This window comes from Eptatretus burgeri, chromosome 10 (genome assembly GCF_056783735.1).
Source record: "Eptatretus burgeri isolate ZD-2024b chromosome 10, Ebu_testis_v1, whole genome shotgun sequence".
Taxonomy (NCBI): Eukaryota; Metazoa; Chordata; class Myxini; order Myxiniformes; family Myxinidae; genus Eptatretus; species Eptatretus burgeri.
This window is the reverse complement of record NC_140970.1, coordinates 37,665,203-37,681,562: the sequence shown is the minus strand read 5'-3', so window position 1 is coordinate 37,681,562 and position 16,360 is coordinate 37,665,203. Positions and strand designations below refer to the sequence as shown.

The 16,360-nt window shown below is 42.5% G+C and overlaps 1 protein-coding gene across 2 annotated transcripts in view; it reads right to left on the bottom strand.

Moving 5' to 3' along the window:
• Nucleotides 1-9,084, bottom strand: part of LOC147018340 (A disintegrin and metalloproteinase with thrombospondin motifs 9-like) — a 179,035-nt gene extending 169,951 nt beyond the window's left edge. For both annotated transcript variants that reach the window (XM_085897894.1, XM_085897896.1), the window contains exons 1-3: nucleotides 8,565-9,084; nucleotides 7,089-7,495; nucleotides 5,583-5,754 (exon numbers count right to left, since the gene is read on the bottom strand). In XM_085897894.1, coding sequence (XP_085754020.1) covers nucleotides 5,583-5,754; nucleotides 7,089-7,495; nucleotides 8,565-8,688 — 703 coding nt within the window. In that variant the 5' untranslated portion in view covers nucleotides 8,689-9,084. The remainder of the gene's footprint in view (nucleotides 1-5,582; nucleotides 5,755-7,088; nucleotides 7,496-8,564) is intronic.
• Between the last annotated feature and the right edge of the window lie 7,276 nt (nucleotides 9,085-16,360).

The window sequence follows — 16,360 nt, the reverse complement described above, 5'->3', positions numbered from 1 at the left end:
TCGGTGGACTGAAATTGCCTTCCCAGTGGGAGACAGAGCAGGAATTTTGAATTTGGCCAAGGTACTGGCGATAACTCTCCTACTCGTTGGCGAAAGACACGGTGGGAATTTTAACGTTCACCAGCTAATGCGAACAAATTGGACCCCAGATCAACGCCCATCCGAGGGACGGAGCACTTTTTTTTATGAAACGCTCTGCATGTGCGGCACTAACCTGTCAGTTTATAGTCGGGTCGAGAATCTAACCCGAACACAAACTAGACAGTTCAAAACGGTAAAAGTGCACGACCTTTGCACCATCCTGTCCGAACAAGTTCAGCACCAGACACCCAAATTTAAGTTCATCGTCTTCAATGAACAAGTTACTCTTGTATATATAAAAAAAAGACTGCTGCGTGCAATCTTTAAAACGAGATTCCTGTACTTAACAAGAAAGAAATAAAACAAAATAAAGTTTCTTCATTTATATCACATACGAGTGAAAAGTGTGCGGTGCTCGATCAAAAAAATGAGCGTTTGAATGGCATGAAATTATTATTCAAACTGTACAGTGCAGCACAGCAGTCATGACGACAACTAAAGTCAAGTTCGAAAGATTGTTCCGATTGTCATAGTCATGCAGCATACCCTGAACCACCTTGTCTGCATGAGTCCAAAGTCGTGTGCCAAAATAAAATAATAATAAAAAACTGCCGTTGGACTTTAAAGGCCCTTATCTCCCCTCCCACCAGCTTCCATTCCAGCTTTTGCCAAAAAAACCCCTTTCTGAGGCCTTCTCTTGTTGTGGCGATCTCGCTTTGCAATACGTCAAGACCACAAACCCCACAAGGGCACTGCACCCGACGGTCATTTCCCTTGATTTGACTTTTCTGCACGGCATACTCAGCCGGACCAGTAACGGTCTTACATTGCGGAAACCTCAACAAGAACAGCCTGGCCACTGGCCGGGAAGTAGCATATGGGCCTAATTCTTTATTCAGAAAAAAACATATATATATATATATATATATATATATATATATATATATATATATATATATATATATATATATATATATATATATATATATATATACACACACACACACACAAAAAGTACAGCAAGCGCTTATGAAATCGCACGAGTCAAAGTTCATTTCGACTCAGGCACCATCCAGTATGTGAGAAAACGGTTTTAGAGGAACGTGAAACCGAGTAATGGCTTCCTTAATACGCGTGAGTCAATGAATCCACCCAACCGTTGGGAACAAACGACAAAGTCCGGTGATTTACACGTGAGACTACTTTGAACAGCGGTGACAACGGTCTCAATAACTTCCTTGTAACAAATACGGCATTCGTATTTTTCCTTGCGGCCACAGCCTTCAATTGCATTTTCTCACAATAGGTTCACAGAATATACTTTTCCTGATGGTTCTGGGGCAGTCTTCCACATCACCCTAAAAGCAGCATTTTTACCCCGTGGGGTCTTCCACTGGTGTTGGCTCAGTGGTTAGGGTGGTCCTAGTGTTGGCTCAGTGGTTAGGGTGGTCCTGGTGTTGGCTCAGTGGTTAGGGTGGTCCCGGTGTTGGCTCAGTGGTTAGGGTGGTGGCTTGGGATCCAAGGGTCCTGAGTTCAAGCCTCGCTCCCCGCTGAATTAATTCATCAGGGGGTTGACTCAGCCTGCCATCCTTCCGAGGTCGGCAAAATGAGTACCAGCTTTCTGGGATGACTGAGTCATTCGAGTATCCAGTGTCGGAATTGCGACCCGTCCAGGATTGTACCCAATAGCCAAGGAGACTGCTTCGGCAGCACCAACGCTCTGATCAGAGTATGGTCCCAATGGGGGTAGGGGGGTCTTCCACCCCACGGGGTCTAAGTACCAGTCGCATTCTCTCTTTTCTTGGTTTTTTTTTAAATTTGCATCTTCCTACGGGTATTTTGTGATCGTAGCACGGCCAAGTCGATTTGGCTGAGAAAAGCGTGAAGCGATTGGCTTAGTGGTGACACTGCATCCCAACCTTACCCAAAGGCCACTGCTGTCCTTTTATCAAAAATCAGTCCACCGCCAAGTTTTTTCTGGGAAATAGATTTTAGACAACAGAAATGATCGATGAGAAAAGAAGATAATGAAAACAGAGCAACCGGCACATTATAACATCTTTCACCTGCAGTAACCAGTTAGCAGGGAGATACATCAGCGGCACTGCACATGCAGCGGGAACAGTGGACAGCACACACAACTTTACGAACAACAGGCTTGGGAGTGAAGTTTTGTGGGCCATGGACGCTTCTTAAAACACACCAAACGCTCACCTAAGCGTCACCGTCGCGAGCATATCACAGATATGTAACACCCGACATCTGTGATGTGACCTATATGCCATAATGGCCTCTCAGGTGACTCCCCGCGTATGGGGCCTGTCTGTTCAGCTTCCGAATTCACCCCCCCCACCCCCCTATTCACGTTCCCTCTGCTTCCCAATGGAGCGCACGCTTCGTCAAACCCTCATCAAACCCCGAAGGCTAATTGCACGTAATGGTGCTGCTGCAAGTTTGTGTAACACTTTTGCCTTCAATATAAACCTTTGTTAGTGTTCATTCACGAACCAGATGTGGGACTTGTATTGTTTGCGATGTGATGTTTCATTACTCGATTATTTAAACATACTTTTCGATAAACGAAACGTACATGAAATGTATTGTAATTATCTAATTTGTCATTTTTCCCTATTTTTTTTAAACATTTACACAAGAGGAATGAAAGAGCGGCAACTCGCCAAGACAATACCTTCCAATAGGTTTGCAGAGAGGGTAAATTACTTGATCATCCAACTCAAGTAAGAGTACCTGAGAACCTTAAAACAGGACACCACGTTGGCGCATTGTGACCTACTTATCAAGTCGGCATGCAAGAGTGACTGTTTCGACCCACATGCATGGAAATGAAGGATCATTAACAACCTCAAATCATTTACAGAAGAGAAAATATAATCTTGGAACGTATCCAAAAAGTGCTTGTCATAATATTGGAAGCTCACTTGTTTCAACGGTCACAGTGAAGGAGTTTGATGTTGATGCTAAACCTAACTCTGTTTCAAACAATCTCACAAGACTGTCTTATAGAATATACTACAAAATCTGGTCATTCCAGGCTTATACATAAGGAAGATTTTAAAACAACCTCCCCTTAATTCTACGATTGCCCTCCCCTCGTCTCTCTCTCTCTCTCCCCCTCTCACCTATCCCATCTCTCACATAATTTATATTTTTATTGTGTGCCTTTGCAGGGCGGAAGGGCGGTTTGACAAAAAGCAAACCTTCGCCATGATCATGCTGTAGCTGGAGTGTGTTTGGCAAAGTTTTCGAAATCCATCAGCAATTTTTCTTGGCAAAGGATCGTAATTGCCATCAAAAAGCAAAGAGCAGAATTACAAAGGCTGATAAGGCTTTCATGTTTTTGGTAATGGTCCGGACATAACGTTGTGCTTAGAAATTGCATGTCCCCCAAGGCTAAGATTTTGGTGAGTACAGAGGAACAGGCGGTATGGTAAGGCTGACCGGAGCAGCAAAGCCTTTTCACATCGATGTTATAATGTGGTCCAGAAAGGAAACTCGAATGAGCAATTGGTATCGGTGAATCAGATAAATGGCTGTGATCAGGAAAGACATGGTGTAGTAAAACAACCTTAAGTTATGAACCACCTTACACCACAAATGATTGCATTGAATCTGTTAAGAGAACCAGACAATTGGAGTGAAAGTTCAGATTGACATGCTGATGAAAATGATCGTAAGCACCTGATGGTTGACTATGGTAACAGTTGACATAACTACTCTTACGATCATGCATGCTAAACAAAAATTCACTATTAACCAACTGAGCAATCTTGGGAATATGCCTGGTGTTGGCTTAATGGTCAGGGTGGTGGGCTTGGGATCTTAGCGTCCTGAGTTCAAATCCTGCTCAGCTGTTGAATTAATACCAGGTGGGGTTAACTTGTTGGCCTGTCATCCTTCCAAGGTCGGCAAAATGAGTACAAATCGGCTTGCTGGTATCCTGTGTCGGAGTGGCGACCCATCCAGGTTTGTGCCCAATAGTCAAAGAGACTGCTTAGGCAGCACCAACACTCTGCACAGAGTATGGTCCCAATGGATGGATGGATGGATGGATGGAATCTTAGGAATGCAATGTATGCAGACAACTACAACTACAATGTTAAAGGCTAAAATTATTTCCATTTTCTTGTCTTGACAGGAGAAAATCTTTGGTTCAAGTCTTTCACAAGCCATCTGGGCAGGCCCGACGTAACACTGGGGCCGATTTTAGGCAGGGATTTGTAATTTGTTTAGGATCACCTACCATTCATGTCCACCAGCTAATTCTAGTAGACAGGATCCCCAGTTTACTATCCCTCTGAAGGATAATCCACTTGGTCATGCAACATCCCACCTGCGAAGAACCAATCTGATAGTTTATAATCATGTCGACATCAAACCCAGAGCAGACAGCTAAAAGGTGAGTGTGTTACCTCTGCATGATCCTGTTCGACTCAATATATGCAGAAATACCTATATAATAATATGCTTGTCAGTCTGTCTGTCTGTCTGTCTGTCTGTCTGTCCCTCCATCACATATCAAAATATGACAGAATTTCCATGGGACATATATCATGAGATTATGAATGGCAACCTGAAGCCGGAAGGTAGTTTCGATTATTGTTCTCATGAGACGAATGTCACGACTACCGAGATCATGAATGGAGTGAAAGGAGATCTTGGGAAGGTGGGAAAACAGACAATGAGGAGGTAGGAGTAGATGAAGTTGGTAATGGCATGGGAAAGAGAGTTAAATATTCCATCATTTTAATGAGGTAATGAAGAAATATTATGTGATGATGTAAGAATGTCCTCCGTTTGAAGAATGGGGAAAAGGGGGAGGGGAGGACAGAGAGGTGGTTTGGGGGGGGTTAGAGGGGACAGAGAGTTGTGATGGGGAGCAGAGAGGGGACAGAGAGTTGGGAGAGGGGGGTTTAGGGGTGAGGCATTAGGGGGGAGGAAGGGGTTAACGTTTTATGGGAGATTGAGGACTTGCAGTGGGGGGTGGGGTTGAAGACCACCAGGAGTGGGGAGGGGATTGAAGCCCTGGGGTTGGGTGGAGGGGGTTGAGGACTTGGGCTGGAGAAGGGGTTGATTTAATCAAGCAACATCTTTAAGGGGCACATCGCTTGACAATATTAAATTATCATGACATATTTAATTGTTCTTTGCAGAGCGAGCTATCGTGGCTGCTGGTTGCATCATTTATTTCTGGGGGCACGGCTGTGCCGCTGATGCAGTGCCCTCTATTACCAGTACACTAGTGCTCATTTTGCCGACCTTGGAAGGATGACAAGCTGAGTCAATCCCACCTGGTGTTAATTCAATGGAAAAACAGGGGCTCAAAGTCAAGACCCTAAGATCTTAAGTTAGCCATCTTAACTGTTTTGTCAACACCAAGTTCTATGCATAATATTGTTGAAGTCACATTTTACCCTAAGCGTAATTTCCCCAGGTACCTGCTAGTACATTACATTATTTGTGATTTGTTGCAGAGTTGTTACCCTTAGTGTGACAGGTCTGCTGGGTAGAATGTGTGTGACGAGACCGTAAAGCGTCGTGCCGGTACAACACGTGTGCTTTGCTGCGTTCCTCGGCCGCTTCCCCAAGCCAGGCGTCTTTCAGCAGCAGTGGTTCGACAAAGTAGTCACCCATACGAGTTTGAAAGGTGCCGAGCTATGGAGACACGTGGACACATTTGAGATTGTATTTTCTACGGTCCAGTATCGCATCAGTTGCAGTTGAGTGGAGATTTCTCAATCGCAGAAACATGACGATGCCTTCAGGAATACCAGTCAAATTTATACGACATAAAAATTTCATAAGCCAAGCATGGTATTCATATGCACTGCATGACTATGCCTTACCTTCATCATCATCATCATCATCATCATCATCATCATCATCATTATCATTATTACCATGCCATTTGCAGAGCGTTGGTGCTGCCGAAGTCACCACTCCGATTATCTGGACGGGTCGCCACTCCGACACAGCAGGTCAGGACAGGAATTTGTAATTTGTTTATGGTGCCGAAGATAGTTCGCCTTGTATACATGAAGGACACTGTGGGATCGTTACATCACCAACTAATGCCAGCAGACAGGACAGCCAGTTTAATGTCCATCCGAGGGATGGCACACACACTAATGTCCATCCGAGGGATGGCACACACATTGATAAATCACCCAGCCTTGTGAAACACCAGGATGAGGGTATATAACTGGGCCAAGATTCAAATCCAGGCTAGACAGCTTAAGAGGCAAGTGTGCATACCTCTAGGCATACCTCTGTCCTGCCAGCCCGACTAACCCCCACGCTGACATTTGCAGAAATATAAATATATATATATATATATATATATATATATATATATATATATATATATATATATATATATATATATATATATATATATATACACATATACACACATGTCGTGTTGCTGTTAAAATGCAAAAGCTCATCATGCAGTAAGGAGCTAAGAGCTGAATGATTTTACTTCGACAAAAGATCCAACTAGAAAAGCATCTGAAAATGCAAAGCTCATCCGCTTTGTATTTTGCCTTCTTCTTCTTCCGTATGCTAAACATGGTACCTTTGACCTTTTTACCTTTTGACCAAATTCAGAATTTGTCTTCTCCATATTCTCATAACAAAGCTTTGTTGAAAATTTGATAAAACAAAAGCTGAAATGATAAAAAAAAAGTTACGGCCCCAACACACACACACACACACACACACACACACACACACACACACACACACACACACACACACACACACACACACACACACACACACACACACACACACACACACACACACACACACACACACACAATTGAAAACCCTGTCTTCCGCTGCACTAATTATGTAAGATAGGGCAATTAAAGTCAACTTATCATCAATGATCTGTTGTGGCAGTGTGTCTTTGCTCACACAGACAAAATAAACAAGTAAATTGGTCCATCAAGGAAAATATTGAAGAAGATGGTCGCATGACGTACCAAACCAGCACAGAGGCTCAACACGGCCACATCCTTGATCCGACCATTGACGTGGCCAGAGTAGAAGCAATGACGTACGTCCTCGTTTGCTAGCGTTTCTTCCTCATCCTGAAAATATTCATTTTCCTCCAATTCAGATGCTCCTGCAAGGGTGGAGTTGTTCGGTGCAACGCTGCGGACCAGCCGATAGGCTGGGGCGATGAAGGAAGCATCTGCCGTCAGGTTCAGGTGAAATTCTGTGCCAAATGCAGCAAGCCGGTAATGCGTCCTATTCGGTAGACCATGGGCACGACCGGGGCTCCGTCGTTGGCGTGTGAAGTGCACCTCCTCCGGATATGGTTCACCGGCGTCGTCTAGCCTTATTGGTGTCACAATCTCATAGGCCTTGAGCTGTTTCAGAAAGGTCTCTGCAAAAAGGAGGAAATTGGGACAAATCATATTGACAGAAGATCAAGCTCCAGTTGAGGAAAATGGTTTTGAATAACGAGGTAATCACATTTGGAACCGCGACAAATCATTATATCAGGTATCAGTTGTGGCCTGGTGTTGGCTCAGTGGTTAGGGTGGCGGCTTGGGATCCTAGGGTCCTGAGTTCAAGCCCCGTCGGCCGCTGAATTAATACACCAGGGGGTTGACTCAGCCTGTCATCCTTCCGAGGTCGGCAAAATGAGTACCAGTTCCAGTGTGTGTACTGGTCGAGGGGCACTGCATCAGCGACACAGTTGCGCCTCAAGAAATGATAGCTACCCTGGCAGCTAAGCTGCCATACGACCACCACCAGGTATCAGTTGTCCTTTGCATTTTTGGTCAGAGTTATTTTTGTATGAAAAGTTTGTCGGGACCATATATTCATAATGTAGGCAAATAGAGGAATTTTGACCATTGCTACCCATATGGTCTATGCATGCCCCCTTCCTTTCCTTTTTCCTCCCTCCCCTTATTACTTCAATCTCCTCCCAAACTTATTTTCCTTGTCTTCCTATTCTTCCCACAATATGGTCCTCTTTTCCTCAATTTTAATGTCCTCAAATTCCCATTGCAAACCTAGTGTACACATCAGGAATAGATGACCATGATTCATGGAGACGAAAGGTGGCGGAAGATGTCGACACAGTATGAAGTAAGTACTCCTGGAGAAACGCGGAAAAAGCGAATTTGGGCACAAATGAGAGGAGTGCTGTGAGGGATGTGAGATCTAGACCACTCAAAGGTCACGTGAACACCAGGGATCACCGAAAGGACAGCTGGGGATGGATGGGGCATGATTTTCGGGAGGTGGGGGTTTGGGTGGAATTTATATACATTACATTATATCGAATATCGTTCGTTAAAACAGAATGTCGAGGAATCATATCTGGTAATAAACTAAGCGGACGTCCACATGGAGACCACTAAAAGCAGCAGCTTCTTACAGCAACGGTTTACATGTAGACAATGATGGACATGGACATGGACGCCTGGACAGCGCCTTCTTGCCTTGGTGAGGATGGAGGTGCGAAGTGGCGGGTGTCCACGCGACCGAGCCGCTCAGCACGCGCATCGCCACGATCCACAACAGCCACTGCATGGTGCGTCGCACGAAAAGGTCCACGACGACCATCGATCACCACCACCACCACCACCACCAACGTGTCTCTGATCCTCTTCGTACTCTCCCTCTCAAAATGCACAACGCGTGCTGCTCCGCCCGCTACCGGCCCCCGACTCTCAATTACATCCGGACATCACTACGAGGACCACCACGTCAGGCTTTTGGTGTACCTGGCAGTCCCGGAGATTCGGCGCGAGTTATACGTCATCGCTTAGAGTTGCTTCCTCCCAACCCCTTCACCCGCGTCATTTCGAGCGGTTTGTGTGCTGCAGACGCACTCGAAAAAGGCGCGTTCGCAAACGGTCTTTCCTGAAGCTCCACGGGGGACGCATCGAACCGAGAGCACAGAGCGGGCGGGTCAGCGAGCGGGACATCCCTGTTAAGAGAGAAAACGATTGGATGGAAAGGGAGGGAGGGAGGTCGGGGTGGGCACACGTGTGTGCAGGGCTGGATTGGCCCGGGGGGAGGGGCGATTGGACGACCACACTCACCGTCACGTGGCAATAAATTGATTTCCTCAAAAGCACTTGTACTGTGATTTTTTGTTTCTTTTGTGTTTATCTTACTTGTTGGAATAACGTCTGCTCGCTGGGTTAGCTTACCAATGACCCTTGGACGACCTCCTCTGTTTAAAATGCTGGCTTTGACTTTGGTGTGTGTGTTTTTTATTATTTTTTTGTATACCTTGTCGAGGCTCGTGTGAGATATATATATATATATATATATATATATATATATATATATATATATATATATATATATATATATATATATATATATATATATATATATATATATATACACATATAGAAGAAGAAGATATATATATATATACACATATAGAAGAAGAAGATATATATATATATACACATATAGAAGAAGAAGATATATATATATACACATATAGAAGAAATATATATATATATATACACATATAGAAGAAGAAGATATATATATATATATGTATATATATATATATATATATATATATATATATACATACATATATATATATATATATACATATATATATATATATACATACATATATATATATACATACATATATATATATATATACATACATATATATATATACATACATATATATATATACATACATATATATATATATATATACATATATATATATATATATATATATATATATATATATATATATATATATACATACATATATATATATAGATATGTATGCATATACATATTGTTACGGATTTTAGAATCCGGTCTGATGAATGCATCCACACATCCAGGTCCTCAGACAGTTATTTCCTTAAATGCATGTTCAGATTATCCCCATCCCCATGTCTAATGGGATCTTAAATGTGATGCGTTGAGAAGGGTAAAGGATAGATCCCCTCTCTTATGGGAAGCTTTTTTCCTTTCCGACAGACACGTTCACACACATTTCTTTCACGAGCTCTGAAGGCTGAAGCCCACCCTTATAGTTACTCAGCACCGATCTTCCATGAGCTCCGACGCCCGCCTTTTTTGAGAGCACATGTGTCGTCATGGTAACAGTGCGCCAGTGGGGCGGAGTGAGCGTGGGGTGGGTTGGACACGCAGAAACGCCCCGAAGATATAAAAAGACGTTCTTTGAGGAGAGACTTTCTGAGAGGAAAAGGCAAAAGAGGGACGTTCTGAAGCGAGAGAGACGTTCTGTGAGGAGATACGTTTTGAGAGAGAGGAAAAAGCGAAAGCGATACGTTCTGAAGAGAAAGAGATACGTTCTGAAGAGAAAGAGATACGTTCTGAAGAAGAGATACATTCTGAGATAATAAAAAGCGTGTACGAAAGAGGTACGAGAGAGAAGCGAGCAAGAAGCAGGTGTAGGCGCGCAAAAGAGGAGAAGGAAGCACGCCTGTGGGTGTCTGGCCAGCGTCAACAGCGAGACGGTTCATCCAGCCCAGAGCTTCGGCAAGCGAGCGTGTGGTGCGCGTGCAGGTGTGAACAAAGCCGCCAATAAGTGAGTCACGGGTCGTTCAGCAACAAACACCAGGGTCAAAACCCGTGATGGACTTTCTCAGTGCCCTCCAGACGTCGACTGGCATTCAAGGCTGACCCGCGTGAGGGTGCACGGCAAAGCTAGGTGCTGGCGACGGATGTGACACGCACGCATTTTCAGAACGTTTTCGCCTCACGGACGACTTTCTGGTGAGGGAGACGATTCTTCCCCTCCTCTCCCCCTGAATGATCTGCTGGGTACCCTTGTCTGCGTTTAGCTGTAAGTCAACCCCCGATAAGCATCTGCTCTTTGTCTCTTTCCTGGCATTTTGATTGATTTTGCTTTGAAATTCTTTATTTACCTCAGCAAATAAAAAGTTATTTTTATTTATTAATTTTATTATTAATAAATTATTTGTCAATTTCCAACCTGTCGGTTTTTGGCCTTTCCTTTTATTGGTCTAGCATTGTCCGAACCGAGATAGACTCGGAGGTAATTACCACCGATTTGACCAAAAAATCGTCGGCCCGCACTAGCGGTTAAAACGCTTGGCCGCCCTAATTAAAATCTAATCAGATAATATTGGTGCTTTTCCGAGGGCGCGCTCCCCGCTCAGGTAACCACGTGACCTCTAGTTAAAGTTAAACGGAATAATTCGACGATGGACAATGAAACTCGTGGTGGACTGGGTGGCGTTCGTGGTTTTAAAACAACCCACCTTACCACAACGTTAATTGTGAGCGGTGGCCCCAGGTCCGGCTCTACCGAGGACAACCGGGGATTAATCCCCCTGAGTGACAAGCTGTTGTCCCGGTATCCGTGACCACAATATATATATATATATATATATGTATGTATATATATATATATATATATGTATATATATATATATATATATATATATATATATATATATATATATATATATATATGTATATATGTATGTATATATATATGTATATATATATATATATATATATATATGTATATATATATGTATATATATATGTATATATATATGTATATGTATATATATATATGTATATATATATATATATATATATATATATATATATGTATATATATATATATATATATATATCTATATATATATATATATATATATATATATATATATATATATATATATATATATATGTATGTATATATATATATATATGTATATATATATATATATATATATATATATATATATATATATATATATATATATATATATATATATATATATATATATATATTCGAACACCCTTCACTCCCCCAACCACTGACTGCTCTCTTGTGGCTGTCTCAACGCTACTCACTTTATTTCTTGTTTTTGACATTCAGAGAAAACCTCTGACAATGAACCTTCACTTCCGGATATCCAAACTTCTTGAAACGATTTGTTTTGCAGATTGTTTTACCTCCACAATGAACCGTCATCGTTTCCGAATACTGTGGTTTGAAGATATTTCCTTACCTGTTTTGTTACGATTTAAATTCACTGTATAATGCGATCTGGTTTTTCCATTATTTGGCGTTACCTGAAACCATGTGGTCGATCTCCTCTGTGACCTTTTGGAACGACTGGTTTGACCTTGTGACGTGGAATTTTGACATCTTAATCCTGGGTTGGACTGTACATGGGTTCAAACTGAGCCAACTTTAGCCCGAGTGCAATGCATATGTGTGGATAATCCCAGAATCGTTCTGCATTAAGCCGGCTGTCTTGTTGTTCTGGTGCATTATAGTTATTAAACTTTTCTTTCTGAAAAAGCCAGTTTATATAACTGCTCTTATTGCATAACAATCTGTATTTACATAACGGTTGTACTTATCTCTGAGTTGTCTATTGTGGATTTGATTCGAGATAGAATAGCGTCCAACTACAAACCATCGCCCTGGTGATTTTCATGCAGGGCGTTGGATCACAAGGTATGCCATCCTTCAGATGGGATGTTAAGGTGGCATTCTCTGCTGGACATCAAATATCCCATGATATGAGCAGTCCGTTGTGTGCTGGTACATTTGTTAATTTACAAGTTCCTGCCTTCTGGTTTGCCACATCACCCTTCCCATTTTGTCACTGCGCAGAAGTCCAAGACTGATGCTTCCAATTCTGAGCTTGCACACTTCCCCTTAGGGGTTTATGTCTTTGCAAAGATTGATATTCCACCAAGGAATGCTAATTGACACAGATGGAGCTAATTGACAATTGACACACAAGAGAGCACTTCTGCTGCTGGCAACTGTCCAATCCAATGTAATACTTTGTGTTGCAGAGCGTTGGTTCTGCCGAAGCGGTTTCTAGACCTGAGGTCATGCTGGGTGGTTTGCCATCCTTCTCCCAGCAGTAGTTAGGCATGAATTTGGAATTTGCCCATGGTGCCAGTGATAGCTCACAAACTCTTTGTGAAGGACACCATGAGATCTTTAACGTCCACCAACTAACGCCGACAGACTGACACCAATTTAACATCCATTCGATGGATGGCACCCACCTTGATGAATCACCCTGCTTGTGAAACACTGGGATGACAGTTTATTGCTGGGTTGGGATTGAAACCCAGGCTAGACGGCTGAGAGGTGAGTGTGCGTACCACTAGACCATCGTGGCAGGCCGGCTAGCAACTGCAGGGTCTCTCAAATCTATATTTTTCCTCCAGTAATCTGATAGGAGCTTGGACACATATTGCATAAGCACTCAAATCTGGGCCTGAGGAATGGCATTTCACACTTGAATCAGCTCCTGTTCCTGCTCATTGAGGGTCCAGGAGTGTCTTGGCAAGGGCAATGATATGACGATCAATGATAGCCCAGAGATGTTCAATTGGATTTAAATCTGGCTGACAGGTCAGGGTGTCATGACATTAGTGTAGGCATTGACAAGAAAGTTCCTTGTACAAATGATCTTGTGAGCAGGTGCATTATCGTGCATAAAGATGATTCCTGGACCATATTGTTGAAGTGTAGGCAACACATGTTGATGTAAGATCTCATTAATGTCTTCTTCTTCTTCTTCTTTCGGCTGCTCCCGTTAGGGGTCGCCACAGCGGATCATCCATATTATCCGCATAGTGATTTAGCACATGTTTTACGCCGGATGCCCTTCCTGACGCAACCCTGGTCGCCTCTTACGACACAGGGATATGGTACACCTATTTTAACCGGGGTATACACCGGCCCAGTACACTGGTACTCATTTCGCCGACCTCGGAAGGATGACAGGCTGAGTCAACCCCCTGGTGTATTAATTCAGTGGCCCAACGGGGCTTGAACTCAGGACCTTTTGGATCCCAAGCCGCTGCCCTAACCACTGCGCCAACACCAGGTGTGTAAGATCTCATTAATGTATCAATCGGAAATCAGATTGCCATGGATATGGATCAAGTTGGTGCGAGAGGCTTCAGCTTCCACATCCAAAATTTGCAGTTTCCTGAAAACAGACTGGGGCATAATCGCGCATTGCCTCTTCTGTAGACCCGTGCATTCCTTTATGCCTTTAAAGGAGAAACCTGGATTAGTCACTGAACATAACACTTCCCCATTGCCTCCATGTCCATCGGATGTGCTGATTTGACCCCTGCAAGCGTGCTTGGATGTCTTGTGTCAGGGTGGATGTCGTGGACGCTGAACAGGATGATGAGCATGGATCCCTGCATCATGGAGACGTCTCGAGCCAGTGTTGACAATTATCCTGCAAAGTACAGAGAGTGTGTTCACAGTATTCTGGGCAGTTTCTAACCGATGGTATAGATGGGTTGTGAAAATTTATCATCCCTGAGTGGAAGTCGTTATCCTCGGACCTCCAATTCTTGGTATATCTCTTGTGCATCCAGTGGCTTGATAACATCTTCTGAGGTCATAAAAAATTCCTCTCCTCACAATACAGAGCCTTGCAACATAGTTAACAGAAGACCCTGCTCGAAAATGTCCAATAATTTAATCCCTCTCATTTTCTGACAGACACGGCATTGTAATTGATTGTTAAAGTATGTCATCAGTGTGTTTTTGGATGTTCCACATGCTGTTGTCTCGGAAAGACCATTTCAAATTTGCTCAGAACGCCTTGTGTCACCACCAAAAACCCTAAGGGTGAATGAGTTGCACGTGTTGAAAGATTTTTGCATGAGGCATTTATGTTACTTGGAAACTTACAATCAATCATGTGTTCTGCACATCCCTTGTGCCAAAAAGGCACTTGGAATGAATGCTAAAACAGTCAGTCCATCAACAATTAGATTATCAATTCTACAAGTGCAGTATTTTATGGTGGAGAGTGCAAGTATATATCAGTGCTTTGAGCACAATGTTTGGTTCTGCTTAAGACTCATCTGATTCAAAGTTTTGTGAGGGATGCATGATGGTTTAAGCTTGCTTCTAAATCTACGGATGCAACGTTCAAATTCTACTGTTGAACATCAAACCATGACAAGCCTGCCCCATGCCTGATGCTTTACAGGAATGTTTTCTATTCAATGGACTTGTTGGCAAATTTGTGGTATATTAATAGAATTAAATCCTCATTTAATCTGATTATTAATTTTATCACCAACCATTTTATTGTGTGGCTTTTGGTTGGTTTTATGCAAATCGGCTTCACATCTCACATCTTTCAAAGTCACATTCATTTGAGCAAAGGAATTGCAGAGACCCCTCAAGATTGGTTCGCCCAAAAGATTATGAAGAATAGTTGATTCAAAAATTATTTCAGCTGAAACTAGAAGGGCACTCGGGAGAGTGCATGCTTCCGCCACGCAATGCCTGATCCACGAGAACACATCGGGCTCAATATTTTTTGAAATATCATGCGATATATCATTTTTGGCCCCATCTCTCAATGGTAAAGAATCACTTTAGTGCTTAAATAATTCTCGTATCCAGATCCAGATTCAGATATTCACCAAAATCAAATCAATTCTTCCTTGTCACACATCCAACGTGTCCACCAAGTTTCGTCCGAATCCGTCGTCCACAACTTTTTGAGATATCGTGTTATATGTCGTTTTTTGGCCCCATCTCTCAATGGTGAAGAATCACTTTAAAAATTCTAGTAGTCGGATCCGGATCGGGATTTTCACCAAAATTCAATGAGTTCGTCCTTGTCACACATCCAACCTGTCTGCAAAATTTCATTCGGATCCGTCCATAACTTTTTCAGATATCTTGCTCAAAATGAGACAGACAAATGGGTGAAAAACATAACCTCCATCCATCTTTGGTGGCAGAGGTAATGAGAAGCAAAATAGAGAAGAAGAGATCATGACGTGGTGCGAGTGAAGCGTGTTGCCTTGAATGACTCGAAATAAGAGAACAAATTTTAAATTTAGAAAGTAGGTTCTACTTGCAGGCTGGAGGGATGAAAATGTGGAGTTGCAGCTCAAGCTGACAAGAGATAGCATTGTGTTTGCACAAAGGCCAAAGAAAAAAACATAATAAAATTGAGGATGTGCCAAAGAAAGTACGTTAAGCTCGATGCTTAAAAGTGGTTGTTACCCTAAATTGCACATAATCATGTTCCCAGTTGAGACACTTGTGCTCTATTCAATATTGTCAAGATATACTTAATGACACTTTTAATGAAGATATGTAAGTATCTTAGTGAAAGAGTGTTGAAGAAGAACTTGGCATGGCTAAAAATCTGAATTTCTAATGTCAGAGGGCCAGTTTGAAGATACTATCAGACAAGGTGATGGCTGATGTTTTCCT